Genomic DNA, 22,955 nt, shown 5'->3' on the forward strand with positions numbered 1-22,955 from the left:
TCAAACCACTACATTCCTTATCTCCTATTTCCTTCATGACTAAAGTCAGAACCTGTAGCAGGAATCTTAAAAGTTCTTATTAATAAAATCAAACCCGAGGCCAGTTATTGGGGTCAATGCTGGTAGATCAGAGAGACAGAATAAGCCACAGCTATCTCACCTCGCCGGATCCTCAGCTGGTCTTGTCTCCTCAGACTGGAGGCCTCTGAGTCCTCATCTGGAATGGGTCTCAGCTGAATTACTGCTCAAAAGCCTGAATGCTTAACCAGCCAAAATCTTAACCAGCCAAATTCTTCTAGTTTCTGGTCCTCACGCCTTGTATATCTTTCTGCTTTCTATCACCACTCCCTGGGATTAAAGGCTGGCTTTCTGGGATTAAAGGCGTGTGTCACCATGCTTGCTATTTCCAATGTGGCCTTGAACTCACAGAGATCCAGAGGGATTTCTATCTCTGGAATACTAGGATTAAAGGTGTGAGTGCTACCATTTTCTAGCCTTTGTCTCTAGTGGCTGTCTGTTCTCTGACCCCAGATAAATTTATTAGAGTACACAATATTTTGGGGAACACAATACCACCACAAGAACCACATGGCCAAGACTGCTGAGTTTGGCTGCCTACTTGAGGTGAATCATTGCCCCCTCCTTGAATTACTTTGCATAAGCTTTGGTTTGTTGTAGCTGGAGATTTCTCCAGTCCTGCCCAGGCCCTACAGCTGCTCAGACCCAAGTAAACACACAGAGACTTATATTACTTATAAACTGTATGGCCATGGCAGGCTTCTTGCTATCTAGTTCTTATATCTTAAATTAACCCATTTCTATAAATCTATACCTTGCCACGTAGCTTGTGGCTTACCGGTATCCTTACATCTTGCTTCTCATGGCGGCAGCAGCTGGCAGTGTCTTTTGACTCAGCCTTCCACTTCCCAGCATCGTCCTCTCTGCTCATTCCACCTATACTATACTTCCTATCTGGCTACTGGCCAATCAGCATTTTATTTATCAATCAATCAGAACAACACATTCACAGCATACAGAAAGACAACCCCATAAGTTTGTTGTTGCTTTTTAGAAGCAGAAAAAAAAAAAAATCAGGCCTTTTACCTTTACAAGTTGCAAGATTAGATAGATGGATGGGGTCTTATCCTGAAGAGGGCACATTCCCTTTTTTCCATTTCACAGCAGGCCTTATATCTTTCAGCCAAACCTTGGCTCCAGAATTGAATTTCCTGGTGATCTTTTTTATTCATACTGTACATTTTTTATTTCTTTTTGCTCTGTTTGAGCTTTTTCATTGCAAACCTGTAAGGGTGATTACTAATAACCACTGACAGTTATTTTTTTTTCATTTTTATTTATTTATTTATTTTTCTATTATCAGCTTCATACAGTATAAATTCTTATCCTAATAGTGAAATGGTTAATTAATTGAGGCTTGTCCATTAATTGAGTAAAACCAAAACTTATTTTAAGCCACAGTCATCCCAGGGTCCCCCCTGGTATATAGCCTCCCTGGTTCTGTGGGTTACAGTCTGATTGTTCTTTGCTTTATATCTAGTGTCCACTTATGAGTGAGTACATAACCATGTTTGTCCTTCTGTGTTTCAGTTACCTCCCTCAGGATGATATTTTTTAGTTCCATCCATTTGCCTACAAATCTCATGCTGTCATTGTTTTTCTCTGCTGAGTAGTACTCCATTGTGTCTATGCACCACATTTTCTTAATCCATTCTTCAGTTGACGGGCATCTAGGTTGTTTCCATGTTCTTGCTATTACGAATAGTGCTGCTATGAACATAGGTGAGCATGTATCTTTATGGTATGATTGAGCATTCCTTGGGTATATGCCCAAGAGTGGGATGGCTGGGTCTTGAGGTAGATCGATTCCCAATTTTCTGAGAAACCACCATACTGATTTCCACAGTGGTTGTACAAGTTTACATTTCCACCAACAGTGGAAGAGTGTTCCCTTTGCTCCACATCCTCTCCAACATAGACTATCATTAGTGTTTTTGATCATAGCCATTCTGACAGGTGTAAGGTGATATCTCAGAGTTGTTTTGATTTGCATTTCTCTGATGATTAAGGATATTGAGTATTTCTTTAAATGTCTTTCAGCCATTTGTGATTCTTCTTTTGAGAATTCTCTGTTTAGCTCTTTAGCCCATTTTTTAATTGGATTGTTCAGTATTTTGATGTCTAGTTTCTTGAGTTCCTTATATACTTTGGAGATCAGTCCTCTGTCAGATGTGGAGTTCGTGAAGGTCTTTTCCCATTCTGTAGGCTGTCTTTTTGTCTTATTGACCATGTCTTTTGCCCTACAAAAGCTTCTCAGTTTCAAGAGGTCCCATTTATTAATTGTTGTGTCTGTGCTGCTGGTGTTATAATTTAGGAAGTGATCTCCTGTTTCAGTGAGTTCAAGAGTACTTCCTAATTTCTCTTCTATTAAGTTTAGTGTAAGTGGATTTATGTTGAGGTCTTTGATCCACTTGGACTTAAGTTTTGTGCATGGTGACAGATGTGGATCTATTTGTAATCTTTTACATATTGACATCCAGTTATGCCAGCACCATTTGTTGAAGATACTTTCTTTTTTCCATTGTATAGTTTTGGCTTCTTTGTCAAAAATCAGGTGTTCATATGTGCGCGGATTAATGTCAGGGTCTTCAATTCGATTCCATTGGTCTGTATGTCAGTTTTTATGCCAGTACCAAGCTGTTTTTATTACTATAGCTCTATAGTAGAGCTTGAGGTCAGGGATGGTGATGCCTCCAAAGGTTGCTTTATTATACAGGATTCTTTTATCTATCCTGGGGTTTTTGTTTTTCCATATGAAGCTCAGTATTGTTCTTTCCAAGTCTGTGAAGAATTGTGTTGGGATTTTGATGGGGATTGCATTGAATCTGTAGATTGCTTTTGGTAAGATTGCCATTTTTACTATGTTAATCCTACCTATCCATGAGCATTGGAGTTCCTTCCATTTTCTGATATCTTCTTCAATTTCTTTCTTTAGAGATTTAAAGTTCTTATCAAAAAGGTCCTTCACTTGTTTAGTTAGTGTTATCCCAAGGTATTTTATATTATTTGTGGCTATTGTAAAGGGTGATGTTTCTCTGACTTCTTTCTCAGCCCTTTTATCATTTGTGTATAGGAGGGCTACTGATTTTTTTGAGTTGATCTTGTATCCTGCCACTTTACTGAAGGATTCAGCTGTAGGAGTTCCCTGGTAGAATTTTTGGGGTCACTTATGTATACTATCATATCATCTGCAAATAGTGAAAGTTTGACTTCTTCCTTTCCAGTTTGTATCCCCTTGATCTCCTTTTGTTTTCTTATTGCTCTAGCTAGAACTTCAAGTACTATATTGAATAAATATGGAGAGAATGGACAGCCTTGTCTTGTTCCTGATTTTAGTGGAATTGCTTTGAGTTTCTCTCCATTTAATTTGATGGTGGCTGTTGGCTTGCTGTAAATTGCCTTTATTATGTTTAGGAATGTTCCTTGTATTCCTGATCTTTCTAAGACCTTTATCATGAACCTCTAATAGTCTACATTGGTCTCAGCACTATTGTCTTCCATGATCCTACTAGGATAGTCTGTTAAGCCACACTGACAGCATTCACCTTCATTCTTGGTCCATAGTCTTCCAAAGAGTAGCATGATCAATATTATTATTTGTTTTCAATACCCCACTCCTGGTACCAAGTTTTCTTAGTTACTTCTCTATTGCTATGGTAAGAAACAATAACTAAAGCAGTTTATTAAAAGAAAGTGTTTATTTGGGGCTTAACAGTTTCAGAGGTTTAGAGTCCATGACCATCATGGTGGCGAAGCATGCGAGCCTATAAGCAAGAATTGTACTGGAAGAGGCAAAGAGGGATAACTGTTTTGGACTTTTGGAACTTTAATGCCCATACATACCCAGTGACACGTCTCCTCCAATAAACCCACACATAATCCCAAGTATTTTCACTAACTGGGGACCAAGTATTCAAACATATGAGCCTATGGGGCCATTCTTTAAACCACCACTCAGGTGTTTTGATTTTGCTGCTTTTTTTTTTTTTTTTTTTTTTTTTTTTTTAACCTTTTAAAATGAGTACTCTCTGCATTTAAGCCTGCATGCCAGAAGAGGGCATTAGATCCCATTACAGATGGATATGAGCAACCATGTGGTTGCTGGGAATTGAACTCAGGTCGTCTGGATGAGCAACCAGCACTCTTTTTTTTTTTTTTTTTAATTTTTTTTTCTTTTCTTTTACAATACCATTCAGTTCTACATATCAGCCACGGGTTCCCCTGTTCTCCTCCCTCCCACACCCTCCCCTTCTCCCCAGCCCACCCCCCATTTCCACCTCCTCCAGGGCAAAGCCTCCCCCGAGGACTGCGATCAACCTGGTAGACTCAGTCCAGGCAGGTCCAGTCCCCTCTTCCCAGACTGAGCCAAGCGTCCCTGCATAAGCTCCAGGTTTCAAACAGCCAACTCATGCAGTGAGCACAGGACTTGATCCCACTGCCTAGTTGCCTCCCAAACAGATCAAGACAATCAACTGTCTCACCTATTCAGAGGGCCTGATCCAGCTGGGGACCCCTCAGCCTTTGGTTCATAGTTCATGTGTTTCCATTCACTTGGCTATTTTTTTTCAATAATTGAGTAAACCCGAAATTTATTATAAGCCACAGTCATCCTAGGGACCTCCATGATATATATATATATATATATATATATATATATATATATATATATATCCTCCATGGTTCTATGGGTTGTGGTCTGATTGTTCTTTATTTTATATCTAGAATCCACTTATGAGTGAGTACATACCATGACTGTCTTTCTGGGTTTGGGTTACCTCACTCAGGATGATTTTTTCTAGTTTCATCCATTTGCCTGCAAATCTCATGCTTTCATTATTTTTCTCTGCTGAGTAGTACTCCATTGTGTATATGTACCACATTTTTTTCATCCATTCTTCCATTGACGGGCATCTAGGTTGTTTCCAGGTTCTGGCTATTACGAATAGTGCTGCTATGAACATAGTTGAGCATGTATCTTTATGGTATGAATCAGCATTCCTTGGGTATATGCCCAAGAGTGAGATGGCTGGGTCTTGAGGTAGTTCAACTCCTAATTTTCTGAGAAACCGCCATACTGATTTCCACAGTGGTTGTACAAGTTTACATTTCCACCAACAGTGGAGGAGTGTTCCCTTTGCTCCACATCCTCTCCAACATTGACTGTCATTGGTGTTTTTGATCGTAGCTATTCTGACAGGTGTAAGGTGGTATCTCAGAGTTGTTTTGATTTGCATTTCTCTGATGATTAAGGATGTTGAGCATTTCTTTAAATGTCTTTCAGCCATTTGTGATTCTTGTTTTGTGAATTCTCTGTTTAGCTCTTTAGCCCATTTTTTAATTGGACTGTTCAGTACTTTGATGTCTAGTTTCTTGAGTTCTTTATATACTGTGGAGATCAATCCTCTGTCAGATATGGGGTTGGTGAAGAACTTTTCCCATTCTGTTCGCTGTCTGTTTGTCTTATTGACTGTGTCTTTTGCCCTGCAAAAGCTTCTCAATTTTGAGAGGTCCCATTTATTAATTGTTGTGCTCAGGGTCTGTGCTGCAACCAGCACTCTTAACCTCTGAGATGTCTCTCTAGCCCACCTTGAGCCATGGAGCCCTTGTTGACTTCAAACTGGCTGTGTATCCAAGGATAACAAACTCATGATCATTTTGCCTTCATTTTTTCCTGAATGTTGGAATTACAGGCCTGTTGAGTCACCATGCTTGGATTTTATGCAGAACTGGGGGTTAAAGTTGAAGCTGTGTACATAATAGGCAAGCACTCTACAAACTGTGTTTTATCACCAGCAGTGCAGCACCACTAAATGAGTTAATCAAAAGAATCACTTGAGTCTTACTTAATCTGTCAAAAAGCATCTGTGATGAATCCACAGATAACATCATACTTTGTGATGAGGAGCTGGAAGTTTTCCCTTCTAAATTAGGAACAAGGTGACTCCTTGCCTCTTTTATTCAACAGTGTACCAAAGGATCTTGTGTGGATAGTTAGATATGAAAGTAAACTAAAAGTATAGAGATTAGAAAGAATGAAAAACTAGCTCATATACACACCTTAGGCTTATTCTTTCCACAAATGTTGTCTGTCATCCTTAAATATCCCAGGTTCTGGCTCAGCTTATATTTCGAACAATTTAAGCTGACATAGGAGACTGTCAGTCTGGACATTTGGGTAGATGGCAGATTTACATACAAATATATTATACAATACACCGTGTTGTTCTTTTCGCATAGTTCCTACCCAGGTTCATCTTGCCAAAGCTTAATGATTGTTGTCACCCTGCTCTGCCTCCTGGAGCAGTTCTTTGTTATGGGGATGAGGCCTAACTGGAGGTCAGTCTTGGTGAATCAACATTTAGCAGAAACTTTCTCAGCAACCCTAAACTTCAATTATGGCACACAATTTTCTCTCTTGGGTTTCTAAGGAGCCTAGTTAGTACACTACACCCTTTGATTAAATACTACTTCATGTAACTTAATATTTCCTGAGCAAGTTATTAGTAAATCCTTTATAGCTTCAATTTTGCTACTTCTAGTTTCTTGTCCATCAAAACTACTCTCTCCAACTCTTTTTTTTTTTACACATACATCCAACATATAATGTCATAGGATATACATTACCATTTCAAAATGTAGGGAAGGGAGCATAGTGAGGAAATATTGCACCAAAGCAAGACTGAAACCATCTGGGCAAACTCCAAACTCTGCATCTCTTTGTCTGATGTCAGAATGCTCTTTAGGTCTCCAATGCTGTTCAGCTTTGTTGACTGCAACTCACTTCTTTCTCTTGGGCTGGTGCCACTCATGGTTAGCAGCTCTCCTCGACAGGCATCCCAGAACTCTGGCATCTCTAACATCTTGGGTAATTACAAAATTCGAACTGCCCTACATCTGGGATGCACTCACAATCTTCTAGAGTCCTCCAAAGGGATTGGGTCACTTCTCTGACTTTGCCCTTTGCAGTACACATAGCTCATCTTCTAGGCCCCAGCTGGCTCCACTCCACTGCTGCTGCTGTTCTTAGTGGTCATCCCAAGGTACTGACATCTCCACTGGGGTCTTCTGCTGCAACTGGGCTGCACTTTTAAAAAGATCAGTGAAGCCAGAACTACAGGAGTATTTGGCTGGCCTTGCACAATAGTTGATATTTATTCAGTGGCCTCTTCTTCATTACCCTTCACAATTTCATTACCGTTGGAAGTTATACCAACTCAAATTCGCAGAATGGCTGGAAGAAAGATGCAGCTGTTTGCCAGAACTCAGCACTCCACTCTAGATCAGCCATGTGGCCATGATGGCTTTCTCACAAGTGATATTCTCTAGTTTAAAGGATAATTATGTTGGGCTACAGATTTGCTATTTCCAAGAATAACTTGGAGTTCATCACTCATCACTTGACTTGAGTAACCACCCCAACATCAACCATCTATTGAAAAAAGAAACTCTTCAAAGAATGACTTCCTCAACTGGAGGCCAGCTCTTCTTTGGGTATTAGCCACAGTTAGCCTCATGGTTTTGGTTTTTTGTACAGAGCTTTTCCTTTGTTAATTTCTGAGAGTGATTTCTTACTGTGTACGCATATTGTTTGTATAACAGTTTCATGGAAGAGTATTTGGGAATGAGGACGCACTATTGAATTCTTTACCTTATTCCTAGTGTTGGGTTCAAGAATGCTAAGGACTTGTTTTGTCCTTTTATGAGAACACACAGGGAATATGTTTTGTTTTTTTTTTTTTTTTCAAGATGTGACTCTGCATTCTAGATTCACAATGAGCACTGACCATGGCTTCCTTCATATTATCTGCTCGTCCTACATCCTATAAATGAAAGTGAGATTATTTCCAAATTGAGAAACTTCATAGGGTTTGGAGTTTGTCAAGATTTCTGCTGAAGAGCCCCTCCTTCACTTAAGATCAAAATTAAAAAAGAATATGCTTATATGGATATATGCTAACACTTTAATAGTTCATTTGAATAATATATGGAAAAGCACTTTCATTGCTGAATTGTTTTTGTTACTCTTATAGTCCTGTTTTGTTTTGTCTGGTTCTGAAGCAATGTTTTGCTATGTATCATAGACTGGCCTGGAACTGGTGAACCTCCAACTCAACCTTCTGAATTAAACATGGCAACTCCAGGTCACAATAGTGCTGTATTTGATCCATTCTAAAATAAATCTATTCCTAATACTTTAAAAAAAAAAAACTATTGAGTATGTATGCACCCTAAAGATTTAAAGTAGAGCTGACTGATTATTTTTCATATATAAAGGTTTATGTTTGTGATTTCTTGTAAAATTACCTTTCAAATTAAGTAATAAAGTAATTGGTCCTTTCTTTGTAACTGCAAAATGCAGCCTCCCAGTAAAAGACCTGACTGAGAAGAATATCTTGTTTGCCTACAGGGTTAATCTATAACAAGGTGCTTGGGTAAGAATCAAAAAAAAAAAAAAAAAAAAAAGAGTTTAGGTTTGTGACTTCTTTAAAATTCCTTATAAGACTACCTTTCAAGATAGACAGTAAAGTGATTGATTCTTTCTTTGTAGCCACAATTTGCAGCCTGCAATAAAAGAGTTGGCTGAGGGGAAAAAAAAAAAAAAGAAAGAATGAAAAACTTTTAGTCTTTTAAAAATAAGTACTAGAAGGTACAAAATTGTAAGAAGTCCATAAAAATGAAAGATCAACTCAAGATCATCAAAGTTAAAAGATAAAAGATTAGCATATAGAAATATCCTTCAGTCTATAGTGATTGAACTTAAATCTTTTTAAAATTTACACTGGGTTTGTTGGACTTATGTTTTCCAGCTTTAATCCAGTATAGTAGCACACCTGAAACCCTGGGTTTGATTCCTGGCACCTCCTAAAACTAGGCCTCTATTTAGTAAATGTCTGGAGTCTCAGAATTGAGGAGATAGTGGTAGGAACATCAACAGTTAGCTCCATAGTAAGTTGAAAACCAGTCTGACTACATCAGTCTCTGTCTCACAGATTCAAGAAATGAAAAAAAAAAATTGGGCAGCTTTAAACATGAGCTTATTTGGGGTTTTAAGTGCATTTCAACTTGAATTTATGAGGCTATAACCCCATTCATCATGGAACATCAGGACTTTAAATGAAGAGTCCAGAAAAGATGGTAAGAAAAGAGCTCCTGTATAATAGTGTCATAAAAAGTACAAGCAGGAGGAACGGCTCAGTTGCTACCTTATTTCCCCAGGACCTGAGTTCAACCCCCATCCCCCATGTTAAAATGATGGGAGTGGTGCTGAACGCTTGTAATCCAGGAATGGAGAAGAGAGACTGGAGGAGTCTGATTCTCTCAGCCAGTCTATCCTGTGGATTTCTCTTGTAGCTAAGATTGCCAGTCTGGTGTCAGCATGTCTACCTGTTCTGTGCCTGAGGTTTCTTCCCTACTGGGGAGCTAGGTTAGATATGTACAGTATTGCTACTTTTCTACATCAACTTTCTCCATGCACTTGATTTTTAGTGGAATATATGGACATTTTTTTAAAATTATATTTATTATGCCTTAGAGCTTTCTACAGGAATAAGATTTGCCCCCTTCAAAAAGTTCTGATTTGCTGGGCGGTGGTGGTGCACGCCTTTAATCCCAGCACTCGGGAGGCAGATCCAGGCGGATCTCTGTGAGTTTGAGGCCAGCCTGGTCTACAGAGTGAGTTCCAGGACAGGCTACAAAGCTACACAGAGAAACCCTGTCTCGAAAAAAACAAAAAAAAAAAACATCTGATTTTCTTCCCCAAACTTTTAACCATTCATACATGTTTATACATGTGACCCATCTAGTGTTACTTTGCTATTGTTTCTGTTACCTATTATTTTGGAATTGATTTTAAGATAAGGTGTGAGGTAAAGAGTAAAGTATGTTTTTTTCTGCATATACCTATCTAGTAAACTTGAATCCTATGTAATCCTTTATAATACCAGTCTTTTTCTTCTTTGTCCAGATAATATTTTTGAGACAAGTTAAATAGTTGTATGTGAAGCTTTTTCCGGTTTCAAGCCTGTCCTATTGATCCCTCTGTCTTCATTATAGTACCACCTACTATTTAAAATCTTGGCTCTAATTATTTCTGTTTAGAATATAACCCCCAAATAGAAATAATTAATATGGAGAGATAGTCTTGGTATTAGTTTAATATTATTATAACTATTTAACTGGGGAAATGCATTTAAATCTGTTTTTTGAGGCAAAGTATCATGTTAAATATATCTTAAATTTTAGGATACAAAATATGGAAAGTCCAGACAGGAAAAGACAGAAAGTTTTAAAGGCCAAAAAAACAATGCCTACAAGTTGCCGGAAGCAGTTGGAGATCCTGAACAAGTCAAAGAATCTTGAAGCTTCAAAATCAACAGTTGGAACTAATATTCCAAATGGTAATCTGAGCTTATAGCTAGCAAGTGTGCACATTCTAGAGTGTTGATTCCTCTTTTACTGTAATGGTAATTCAGTATTTTCACAGGAAAGTATAGCATTCTTCCAGAATTTAATTCAAGCAGTAGAAGAAAATGTTTAGAAACAAGATCAGGAACCACTGAAGGACAGGTTGTATATATCCTTACACAAAGGCAAGCCATCTACTGACTCCTCCCGGAAATACTCCACACAGTCAATTTATGCCTCTGTGTCTTTTGGAGAAATTCAAATAGTCACTTTCCTTAGGGGTGTTTGAAGGTCTCCAACATACAAAAAAGTAGAGTACATATAGATAGGACAAAAAGTAAATGATGGCTATGTTTTAAGCTGTTTTGTTTATAAATTGTTCTTGATTGTGAGATGGAAAAATACATTGTTAAAGGAGAAAATTATGGTTAATCACTGTAATTATTAGCTTTATTTGCAGTGCTAGAATTGGGCAACAGGCAGGACCAAATACTGTTCAAAAGAGCTCTTTTCTGAGGCTGGGGGTATATGTAGCTCAATTGGTAGTGTGGACAAAGCTCTGGGTTCAGTCCCCAGCACCACATAAAACTGGGCATTGTGGCTCCTGCTTGCCTGTAATCCGGAGTACTAAAGAGGTAGAGACAAAAGGATCTTAAGTTCAAGGTCGTCCTCAGCTACAAAGCAAATCTGAGGCCAGACTAAGCTACATGAGACCCTGTATCTAACCAACAACAAACCATCCTATCATTTGGGCAGATTAAAATTATAGGAAGCGAGATACAGAGAAGTAGCAGCCTGATTGGTTAGTGTGTCTGTTTTACTTGGTCATTTAAACACCTCTGAATTTTGAAAGTTTATTTCCATAAAAGTATGTTACAGGGGCTTAGTGGTTAAGAGCACTGGTTGCTCTTTTGGAGAACCCAAATTTGATTCCCAACACCCACATATTGGCTCACAACCATCTATAACTCCAGTTTTAGAAGATCAGATGCCCTTTTCAGGCCTCCCAGGGCATCAGGCATGTACACGATACAGTCAGGCCAAAAAAAAAAAAAAAGTAAGCCACAGTCTGTTTAAACATCAAGTTAAGGGGCAGGAGAGTTGGCTCAGCATTAAGAGCACTGGCTGTTCTTCCAGAGGTCCTGAGTTCAATTCTCAGCAACCACATGGTGGCTCACAACCATCCGTAATGAGATCTTGTGCCCTCTTCTGGCCTGCAAGCATGCATGTAGGCAGAACACTGTATACAAAATAAATAAATAAATCTTTAAACATCAAGTTAAAATTACAGTTTACCACATACAGAAAGACATTGACGCCAAACTACAAATAAGTGTGCAAGGAGCCGTAGGTCACACTTCATTCAATTTAATGCTATCCAATATATCAAAAGGAAAGTGGAATATTACCTAAAAAAGGTAATCACTTTCCCATGTGAGGACAGAAAATCTCAAAAAGAAGTTTATGGAAGATGATTTACTTTAACTATATCTCTTGTTATTTTTAAGTTCTGCTTATTAGATTACAGATTTTTATTAACATTTATTAATTATACATAATGGGTTTCATTATGAGATTTTCATATATGCATAAAGTATTTTGATCATATTTGCCTTCTACCCCATTATTATCTCTTAGGTGAATCCCAGCACAGCAAAAGAGGGAAAGGATTAGCCAAGTAATCCCTCTTCTACCTTCATGGGTGTTTGTTTGCTTGTTGTTACCCAGTGAGTTTAATTACTGTTGATTAAAGGAACATGGGTATCTTACCAGTAAATTAAATGTCTCCCCCTCCCTCTGTAAACATTAACTGCCGATAGCTCCTTGGGAGGTGGAGCTTTGTAAGTCCTCCTAGAGAACAGGTACATTAAGTTGTTGGTAAATCTATTTATTTGCATAGAATTGATTTATAGATCATTTACCAAATAAGAGATAGATGCAGTTCATTCATATGCCCAACTACAGAGAGCTACTTGGAGAGAAACCAAGTAATTAAAAAAGGAAGAGCTGGAGTTATAAGATCATTAAATAACAAAATAAATATCATTAGAAGTAGGATCTTTATGTTGGTTGATTAAAATGCTGATTAGGACCAGCAAGCTGGATCAGCAGATAAAGGTGCTGTCTTCAAAGCCTGGTGCCTGGAACCCACATAAAGGAGGAAGGAGAGAACTGACTTTACAAAGAGGTCCTCTGACCTCCACACCCAAAGTCACGGCATTCATACACACACATTATGTACAATGTACACATGCCCACACTATGTAGAATCTTTTGTTTATGTGCAGACTACATAGTAATAATTTTAAAGTTAATTTAAGTTGCTGAATAACTTCATCAAAGTAATGGATTCCTTAAGTGACTATATATAGAGAGGCTTACATTATACAATTTATTTAGGGTTTCGTTTTGTGTTTTGTTTGTTTGTTTTATGTGTTTGGAAGGCTTTGTTATTTTTTCATGTTTTTGTTTTGGTGAGACAGTGTCTCACTCACTATATAGCCCAGTCTGGCCTTGAATTCTTGATTCTCTTACCACCTTCCAAATGCTGTAATTTGAACTATGTGCCTCCTTGCCCAGTGGTTATCCCTGTGAAACAAGATTGAAAAGGGTTTATATATCTGAGACCATAATCCTACCTAAGATTTCTTTTTTAAAGGACATTATATGGAAATGTTTTTATGTAGTTGCATTTACTTTAAATATATATTTCTTTAAGATAGGGTCTGGCATATATAGTACTGGGTAGCCTTGAACCCACAGAGTTCTACCTGACCCTACCTCCTCAGTACTGGGATTAAAGTCATGTACCACCATGCCCAGCTTAAAAAAAAAATTATTAATTAAAATTTTTTGAGTACTACTGTTGTCACATATTTTATTTTTTCCACTTGATTAGACTCCTTGAATTAGAGTGTTTATCTCCTTCTTAAGGAATACTTTGGGGGCTGGAGAGATGGCTCAGAGGTTAATAGCACTGCCTGCTCTTCCAGGGGTCCTGAGTTCAATTCCCAGCAACCACATGGTGGCTCATAACTATCTGTAATGAGATCTGATCTAGGGTGGCCTGCAAGTACACATGCAGGCAGAATACTGTATACATAATAAAAAAAAATACATCAAAAAAAAAAAAAAAAGAAAAGAAAAGAAGGAATACTTTTACCTGTAATCTTTCTATCTCTTCTAGGCTATGATCAGAAGATGTTTTCAGAAAACAAAGAAAATGTTAAGCTCATGAAAGCTTCAGAGCAAATTAATGAAAATGGTTGTGTAGCTCTGGAAAGGCATACAGCACTGCTAGAACAGGTAATGTTGGGCTTAAAATATTTTCTTTAGGAACTTGAACTTCTCATTAGTAAAAAATGTTGAAAGGGAGAGAGAGAGAGAACGAGCAGAAGTTAAGAGCACTTGCAAAGCTGAGTTCATTTCTCAGCACCCACTTCTGGTGGCTCCTAAACTATAACTCTAGCTTGGGGGATCTGATACCTCTTCCCTCCATGGACCATACCTCAAAACACACATACACACACACATACACCTTTACAATATGTCTTAGTTAGGGTTATTATTGAAACACCATGACTAAAAGCAACTTGGGAGGAAAGAATTTCTTTGGCTTATACTTTGATATCATAGTTCATCATCCAGGAAAGTAGCCACGGCAGGAACCTGGAGGCAGGAGCTGATGCAGAGACAGACCATGGAGTGGTACTGTGTACTGGCTTGCTTCACATGACTTACTTAGCTTTAATTCTTTCTTTCTTTTTTTTTTTTTTTTTTTTTTTTGGTGGGCCAGGGGGAGGGGGGAGGTTTCCAGTCGGAGTTTCTTTGCATATCCATGGCTATCCTGGAACTCACTCTATAGACCAGGCTGGCCTCAAACTCACAGAGACCCACCTGCCTCTCTGCCTCTGAGTGCTGGGATTAAAGGTGTGTGCCACCATCACCCGGCAGCCTCTTTTATAGAACCCAGGACCACCAGTTGAGGGATGGCCTAACCCATAATGGACTGGTCTCTCCTCTGTGAATCACCATTAAGAAAATCCCATTCAGGCTTGCTTGCCTACAACTCCATTTTATGGAGACATTTTCTCACTTGAGAGTCCCTCAGATTCTAGGTAGCTTGTTTCCAATTGACATAAACTAGCTAGGTCCTAATGTAAGCAAAACATTAATTAAGAGTTAAATTATTTATATTACTAATATATTTCTATTTTCTGGAGTGATTCTAGACCAAATAATCTACAGAATTACATATCTGTAAAAGTCTTGTAGAAAGAGATAGATTTTTTTTAAAATTAATAAGCTGCTAAATGTCTAAGTCAAACATGGGATGACCTTGAGCTTTACTTGACAATCCAACGTTTTATATTGGTCATGGGGTTTCTTGGTCACCGGCAATAGCTGTTTATTTATCACATCACAGTTACTATTTCAGTCTTAATACATTCAGGTTACATACCTCCTCTTCCAAACTAACGTAGGTATACTGCTTTTTATAACACTATTAAATATACTTATTGCTTTCATTTTTGTCCAAATTATTTGTTTCTTTATGGCCCATCTGTCTGATCAACTAGGAATTGAAATATAATCTTCCAGGCTAGTTGGTACATGCTTTTAATCCCAGCACTCGGGAAAGGCGGAGGCAGGTAGATCTCAGAGTTTGATGCCAGCCTGGTTTCTAGAGTGAGTTCCAGAACAGCCATGCAGGACTATACAGAGAAACCCTATTTCAAAGAAACAAAACAAAAGACAAACAAAAAGGGGAAGAAATATAATCTTCAGTTCTAGTAGAATAGCTGTACTCTGTTGTTTTGATGGGTCTGATTGTAATTCATTATGGTTATTGTGTTATTCAGTTGGTATACACTGCTTAATATACATTATGAAAACAGTAGTCAATTGGAACTATATGAATTGTAGTCATTATTTTGAGGATGAACTTAATTTTAACATGTTTATTTTTGTTTTAAATATTAGACGCACTGTGCAAAATTTAACGTTCAGTTTTTATAATGCTGGTATAGTAATGTGTAGCAGTTTGTCATTATAAAACATCAGGAAGGCCGGGCGGTGGTGGTATATGCCTTTTATCCCAGCACTTCGGAGGCAGAGGCAGGTAGATCCCTGTGAGTTGGAGGCCAGCATAGTCTACAAAGTGAGTTCCAGGACACCCAGGGCTGTTACACAGAGAAACCCTGTCTCAAAAACAAACAAACAAAAAAATCAGGAAAGAGTCAAGCAATTTTTAAGCAGTAGAAAATAAGCTGGGCTTGGAGGTACACACCTTTAATCCAGCACCTGGGTGCAAAGGCACCTGCATCTCTTTGAAGTCAAGGATAGTCTGGTCTACTGCAGACTAGCTGAGGCTACATAGTAAAAAATAGTGTCTCAAAAAAAGTAGGAGTGGACCTGAGAGATGGTTCACATTTTAAGAACAATGTCTCTTTTTCTAGAGGGCCCTGGTTTAAGTCCCAGAACCCACATGCTATCTTGTAACTATCCAGGAGTTCTGATGCCCTCTTCTGGCCCCTGTGCATGGTGCACATACCTACATTCAGGCAAAACATTAATACACATAAAAATAAAAAGCAGGAAGTAAAATTGTTTTGAAAATTGAAACTGGCATGTTTTGGCTTTTATTTAAATTCTAGGTTAAACATTGGATCCGACAGGAAATCTACATGATAAATTATAATCTGTTTGATAAAAAACTGAATGAACTGAATGAACGCATTGGAAAGACCCAGTGTAAGAATAAGCATGAAGCAATAGCTGGTGAACTCTTTGTAAGTTTCTAATTTTATTTCTTCCTTTTATTATATGTGGAGTGTGGTCATATTCTGTATGTTGGGAAAGGGAGGTAATAAAACAGTGGTTCTCAGCCTTCCCAATGCTGCAACCCTTTAATATAGTTCCTCATGTTGTGCTGACCCCCAACCATAAGATTACTTTTGTTGCTACCTCATAACTGTAATTTTGTTACTGTTATGAATCGTAATGTAAATATCTGATATGCAGAATATGAGATACAACCCCCAGCTTGACAACCGCTACAATAAAAGACCTACTAGTTTAATCCTAGTAGGCATTCTGTGTCTGTTGATGGTTATCTGTAGTACGTGGGCATTTTTCTTTATATTCTAGTATGTGTTTTATTAGAGTTTACACAATCTGTTTTAAGATCTTTCAAACTCTCTGCTTTTCTTTTTCTTATTTTTTTTTTAATTTTTTTATTTTTCTAAGGTTACAGTCTGGTGTTTTTTTTTGTTGTTGTTGTTTGTTTTTGTTTTTGTTTTTTTACCAACATCAGTTTTATTGTAGACAGATTAAATTTCCTGTTTTTTATCTTTCATGTTTTTCTTTTTTGAGGTTGGATCTGGGTATATGTAGTCTAGGTTGGTTTTATCAGTTTTTCACATTTTGAGTTCTGTGTCTATATTTAACTGCAGACTGATTTTTTTTCTTTTGTTGTTGATTTGGAGTCTCATTACATAGCCTCAACTACCCGACTGTCCTGGAATTCACTATACAGATTAGGAATGTCTCTCAATCCCAGAGGCCTGCCTGCCACTGCCTCCTGAATGCTGAAATTAAAGGCATGTGCCACCACAGACAGACTGAAAATATTCAGGGAAAAAGTGTTTCTATTGAGTGTGTACCATCTTTTTGTCTGGTCATTATTCCCTGAACAGTACATTGTAACAACTATGTAATAGTATTCCCGTTGTATTAGACCTTGTAAGTAATCTAAAGATAATTTAAGTGCACAAGAGATTGTGTGTATGGTTTTAATGTGCAGATTTTTGTATCTATGGGACTTAGAAACATTCCTCTTTGGATAGCAAATGTTGAGTATGTGGGAATTTATTATCTCTGCCTGGGGGGCCAGCCTCCAGACAGCTCAGGGCTCAAATGGAAATCCACAGTGTAGGCACGCACTATGACTTTTTTATCTCAGAGGTTTAGGGGAAAAAGATACTCACATACTCTCTTACTTTAGACCTTTTCTTTATTCTTTGATTCTCTATTCTTTATTTTCCTGGTGATTTTCCTTTTCTCATTCTTGATGTTTTCTTTCTAACTCTATCTTTATTCTTGATGTTTTCCTTCTAACTCTCTCATTCTTGATGTTTTCCTTCTAACTCATTTTAATTCTCTCTGTTCTTTCCCTTACAGCTTATATACCCCAGCAAAATCTTTCAGGCAATATAAAAATTACAGTGTGGTTACATTCTGTTTTTCAAGTGAATGATTACAATGAATACAAAACAAACAGTTAAAAACATGCTTTCCATATCCCTTACATGATTAAACACTGTATGTATTACAAGTGAAAAACAAATTATCCCAAGAACCCACATATATTCATACCCAAGTAACTTGTTATAGGTTAACTGTGTAGGCAAGCAAGATGTTCTTCTCAGTCAGGTCTTTTACTGGCAGGCTGCAGTTTTGTAGTTACAAAGAAAGGACCAATTGCTTTATTACTTATCTTGAAAGGTAATCTCATAAGGAATCTTAAACCTAAACTTTTATATATGAAAAAGAGTCAGTCAGCTCTACTTTAAATCTTTGGTGTGCATACCCACTCATCAATAGGTTTTTTGTTTTGTTTTGTTTTGTTTTGTTTTTTGAGACAGGGTTTCTCCATGTAGTTTTGGTGCCTTTTCTGGAACTCACTCTGTAGACCAGGCTGGCCTCAAACTCACAGAGATCCACCTGCCTCTGCCTCCCAAGTGCTGGGATTAAAGGCCATCAATAGTTTCTTATATCAGGAGATTGGGGGCAAAAATGCAAACAAGGAATTAATCATCACCTTTGATCACCAAACAAACCTAGCAAGGAAAATACATCAGCTAGTGACAATTGGTCTGCTTTGTATTTTTTACCTTAACCTAATGAATCTATAACCCAGCTATGTGTCCTTGTGAACTTGAGATTATTTTCTGGGGTCATTTTTCCTTAATGCTATTATCAAAACATCTGATCTAACCTGAAGTTATTTTAAGGCTTTGTTTTAGCTAATGATGCACACCGAAACCTGTGACTGCATCATTCAGCAGTAAGAGAATTAGAGCTAGCCTGGCTCCTGGGGACTCAATTGTTTTCCTAAATCATTAACCTGAACTGCGATCTATGCAGCTTCTTAGGTAAAACTTGTAGGCCCTAGCTGTGTAACATTTCCTTATTATTTAATTTTTATTCATCAAAACTCTGTAAAAGCTATTATTGTTATCAATTAGACAGTATAGCCTAGGGAGAGATCATCTTTATAACAATCCACAGATAAAAATGCCCAGTAGAATGGTATGTTTCCATGCCTGTCCAAGATTGATCCATCAGGGAGTTTCCTCCTGATGGGCTGACACCTTGAACTTCAATTGCTACTTGCTGCTCCTCTGACACAGCCACCAGCAGTTTTTCACTGGGGAAGATGACCTAGCTAGTTTGATCCCATCTTTATGCAGCATGCATAAACAGGATATGCTCATGTACAGCTCCACTACCCAGAGATAGAGGCAGGAAAGCTACAAATTCAAGGACATCCTTGGCTACATAGGGAGTTCAAGGCTAGCTTGTAATACATCAGACCACATGTATAAATAAATAAGTAAATTTAAAAAGTAAAGATGCTAGCTAAGGGAATGAAAGAATGAAGGCATTCCCTTCTGGGAGTCATTGGGTCCTGGAGTTATGAAGGAAAAGAAGATCTTTTCATTTATTTAAGTAGATGCCTACATTTCACAAGACTACTTGGTCAAATAGTTTTTATTCTTCTTTTGTAGTATTTAGTACCCTGGTGTGATTGACACCCAAGTTTTCTTTCTTCTAGATAAAAATCAGAAGACTTCAAAGACGTATTAAAACAGTATTATCATCTCAAGGAAATTGTTTGGAACCAAACACATTACCCAATAATACAGTCTGTGAGGTTCGTATAAATACACAGAAGTTTTAATCTGCTTGGCTTGTTGGATGTGAATATACTTCCAAACAAAGACAGAAAGCTTAGATAACAATGGTGGGTTCTTGTTTTTAAAGTTAACTGTGAAAAGTACAGAAGTGACACTGAAGGAGGGATTGTTACGAAAAGGAACCAGGACTTGATGATCTGGGAAATTCTCAGCATATCCAGAATACAGCTCTAAAATTAAGTTTGTGGTCAGAAAAACAGTTCTGAGGTACAAGGATACATATAGCTACCACCTTTTGGAAGTCTTTGGAAGGACCAAAAAGTCATGGTATTTGCCACATTACTCCCTTAATGGGTACTCTACTTAGGCTTAGTATGTACAACCTGGCTTCTTCAGAGCTGTAGTTTCAATAACAATTTACTTTCATGGCTTTTGTGTGCTCTTTTGCTTGGCTTCATTCTTTGGGCTCCTCATGGTTACCTGTTTGTCCCTGCAGGTACTGCCTAAATCCCCACTACTGTTGGTCTGTGCTCTTAGTCACAGAGTGCATTGAGCCTGCTGGTTCTCGCTGGTGTAGAGCTGAGAACTGTTGCTAGTCTGTGCCCTGCTGATGGCTTACATGTGGGAAGAGGGCAATATTGCCTTTGAAGTAGATTTGGCTGGCTGCTTTTCTGGGATGCAGTTCTGGGGATTGGTCCTTGGTTAAGCTCTACTTCCTATTGTTGCTGCAGCCATGTAGACTTCCTCTGTCCCCAGTGTTCACCCAACTGTTACTGTGGTTTATGAAATGGAACATTTGATTCTTCTAGTATTGGGATTGAATCACCACCAACCACTACTACATATTTGGAATGATTGATGAAGAGATGTCTGTTGTCATTATAATCTAGTATGATGTATAGCATATACTTCACTGTCATGAAGTCTCTAGCCAGTCTCCCTTCATTAAATTTTTCAGTTGCCTTATGATTACCCATTGAATTATTATTTACATGCCTGTAATGTTGTAGAGATAAGAGTAGAGGAGAGGGAGAAAGTGAATCTATGTTACCTTGTCCTGTAAGTGAATGGAAACTGTTCCTCTTTGCTTTCCAAGGGTACGTGAGTGTATTCACATATAAAATCAATTTGCTTAGTATAATAGCACTTCAGAGTTCTGCCTTAGTGTGTCTACCTTATTTTTCATGCTGCTCCTTACAAGAGGCTATGTTCATTCTCAATTGAGGCATGGAGTCCAAGGTTTAAATACATTAATACAACTGGATGTTAAAAATCACTCTTTTATTTTAGTTTTTAAAATTTAGACTACTAGAAATTAGATGATGTCTAAGTATCCTAGTATTTGTCCTGTTTTCACAGTCTAGGTTTGTAATGTCATTGTTAATTTCCTTGACTCATTTTGGCAGAGAAATCACCTTTATGGTCATCAGCCATTGAAGTACAAAACATTTAATATTGCAGTCTGAGAGACTAACTCCCAGAACTGCTCTAGGGTTGTAAAGAGAATGCCTTCAGAGTAGCAGGAATTAGGAATAGTTCTTATTTATCTGAGGGAATAAGACTCAAACACATACTGATGATTGTTTTCTTTATTTTTCTCAAGCTTTTCTCTCTTTCCTCTTGTTCTGCCTCCCCCTTCATACATCCCATGAAACCAATAAAAAGTTGCATCTGAGGGGCGTGAGTAACCATGGCAACGCTCATCTGCAAGGTTCAGGCTATAACCTGAGGCTGGGGGCACAGTGCCCAGTGAGACAAACTGCTGAGGAATTTTTGCAGGGAGTAGCCGCTGATCTGTGTTATCAACCAGAACTGGGCATAGTAATTAGATTGATTTGTGTCTAAAAACCTTGATTCAACAGATCAGACACCTGGGAATTTGTCCTTGTGTATTATCTGTGAAGGTCTAACTTAACACCATTCACAGAAACATAGTTTGAGTTTGCTCTGAGACCTAAAATCAGCTAATTATATGCAACTTGTTTTAGAACTGAGGAGAAATTGCTGTCTTCTTTATGTCAGTCTGAGTTAATGATATAAAACAGGCTTAAGTGTTATACAGTTCTTGTGGAGCTAATTATGAAGCATATCCTCGTATATTTCTATTCATCAAAATTATACAGCTTAAGAAGAAATCATCTTTCTGACCATCCACAGATATATGTGCGCCAAAAGTACAAAACACCACCAATGGGCTATGGGAGAACCCCACAGCTGTTTTTAGGGAAGAAATGTAGTGGCACATGAGAAAATTACAGACAGAAGCAACTGGTTTTCAGAGTGTGTGGTCCTGTAAGCCTTGCTTGAATGGGGTTCCTTCATGAGAGAATTATTTGTCTGGTGGGTTAATACATGAACTATCCATTGCCATCTGCTGTATATTCTTGTGGCCTCTGGTAAAGCCATTGCTACCAGCAGCTCTCAGCAATTTAATATTTTAACTTACATATATAAGACTCTTCCATGTGCAATTTTACCTTCCACTCACCTTCTTTTTCCTCATCCATTTAACAGGTTACAGATTCAGAGGCAATGAATTCGAGTGTGACCCAAGAGTCAGTTAAAAGCCGAAGTAAAAGAATGCCTTCTGTGAACCCTGATTGTTTTAACTCTTCAGAAAAAGCAAGTAGAAGGGTTAATTTGTCATCACCTTGTGTTGAGTTTGTTTCTGAAAGGTAGGCACTTCTATAAAAATGCATAAATTTATTTATCTAAATATATGTTTATAGTTATATTAGTTAAACATAAGGTAGCTTAAAACTTCATCTTCACATCCACAGTCTGAAGGAATTCCCTTGGTTCTCTGAGCTTCTGTTGTTGTTTGAACTGCACTCAGGTTTTGAATGATCAGGTGTCAGGTTTTGTTGTGCTGCTTCCAACCTTTGTCATAGTGATAAGTGGATCACTTTTGGTGCCCTCTGTTTTGAAAGTGTTATCTTGATAACATCCACCTGGGATGAACTTACTTGTCTAATTGTATCATAAAGCACTGGTCTGTAGCCTTGAGAGATTGGATTTGGTAGGAAGGGTGTTTTTAGAAGCAAAGAAACTTGCTTGGCTTAGATCAGTGCTGTTTCAAGGGGTGTAGTGGAAAATACTGATAAAGTCTTTCTGTTTTTAAGACTTTGAGACAGGGTCTGTGTTAGCCTGGCCTGCATTTTGGTGTCAAGTTGGGACTCTATTAAGGAGGCATTTAGTTGATGAAGGCAGGAGTCATCAGTCAGTGAGTCTGCTGCTACCACTTGTTGACGGCTTTGTTCTGAAATCCCTGAAGTGACAAGAGAGGAAGGCAGGTGCTGATGATGCAAGTAAAGAAGCCGAGGCTTTGCGGTACCCTCACTTCACAGGCACCTGTGTCCACTTACCAGTGCGTGCTGTCTCATGCAGACACTCACTTTATGTACGGAAACAACCTGTAGTTTATGGAGCTGTTTTTGGCAGTTAAGCATCCTTTCCAAAATGTGCAGATAGTGTAACACACATGCAGCCTGGCCATGATGGCTTTTATGTTTCGTTGTTTGTTTTTTGAGACAACTCTCTATAGGCTGGCTA

The 22,955-nt window shown here is 38.1% G+C and overlaps 1 protein-coding gene across 7 annotated transcripts in view; it reads left to right on the top strand.

Moving 5' to 3' along the window:
• Positions 1 to 22,955, top strand: part of Atf7ip2 (activating transcription factor 7 interacting protein 2) — a 75,576-nt gene that overhangs the window by 6,861 nt on the left and 45,760 nt on the right. For 5 of the 7 annotated variants that reach the window (XM_037200702.1, XM_037200701.1, XM_037200698.1 and 2 more), the window contains 5 exons: positions 10,321 to 10,475; positions 13,670 to 13,788; positions 16,140 to 16,274; positions 19,322 to 19,420; positions 21,918 to 22,078. In XM_037200702.1, the coding sequence (XP_037056597.1) occupies positions 10,331 to 10,475; positions 13,670 to 13,788; positions 16,140 to 16,274; positions 19,322 to 19,420; positions 21,918 to 22,078 (659 nt within the window). In that variant the 5' untranslated portion in view covers positions 10,321 to 10,330. Of the gene's footprint in view, positions 1 to 8,950; positions 9,214 to 10,320; positions 10,476 to 13,669; positions 13,789 to 16,139; positions 16,275 to 19,321; positions 19,421 to 21,917; positions 22,079 to 22,955 lie in introns of those variants that run through there. The other 2 variants (XM_037200699.1, XM_037200700.1) reach the window with 2 other exon arrangements.

Source organism: Peromyscus leucopus, chromosome 8b (assembly GCF_004664715.2).
Source record: "Peromyscus leucopus breed LL Stock chromosome 8b, UCI_PerLeu_2.1, whole genome shotgun sequence".
NCBI classification, from domain to species: Eukaryota; Metazoa; Chordata; class Mammalia; order Rodentia; family Cricetidae; genus Peromyscus; species Peromyscus leucopus.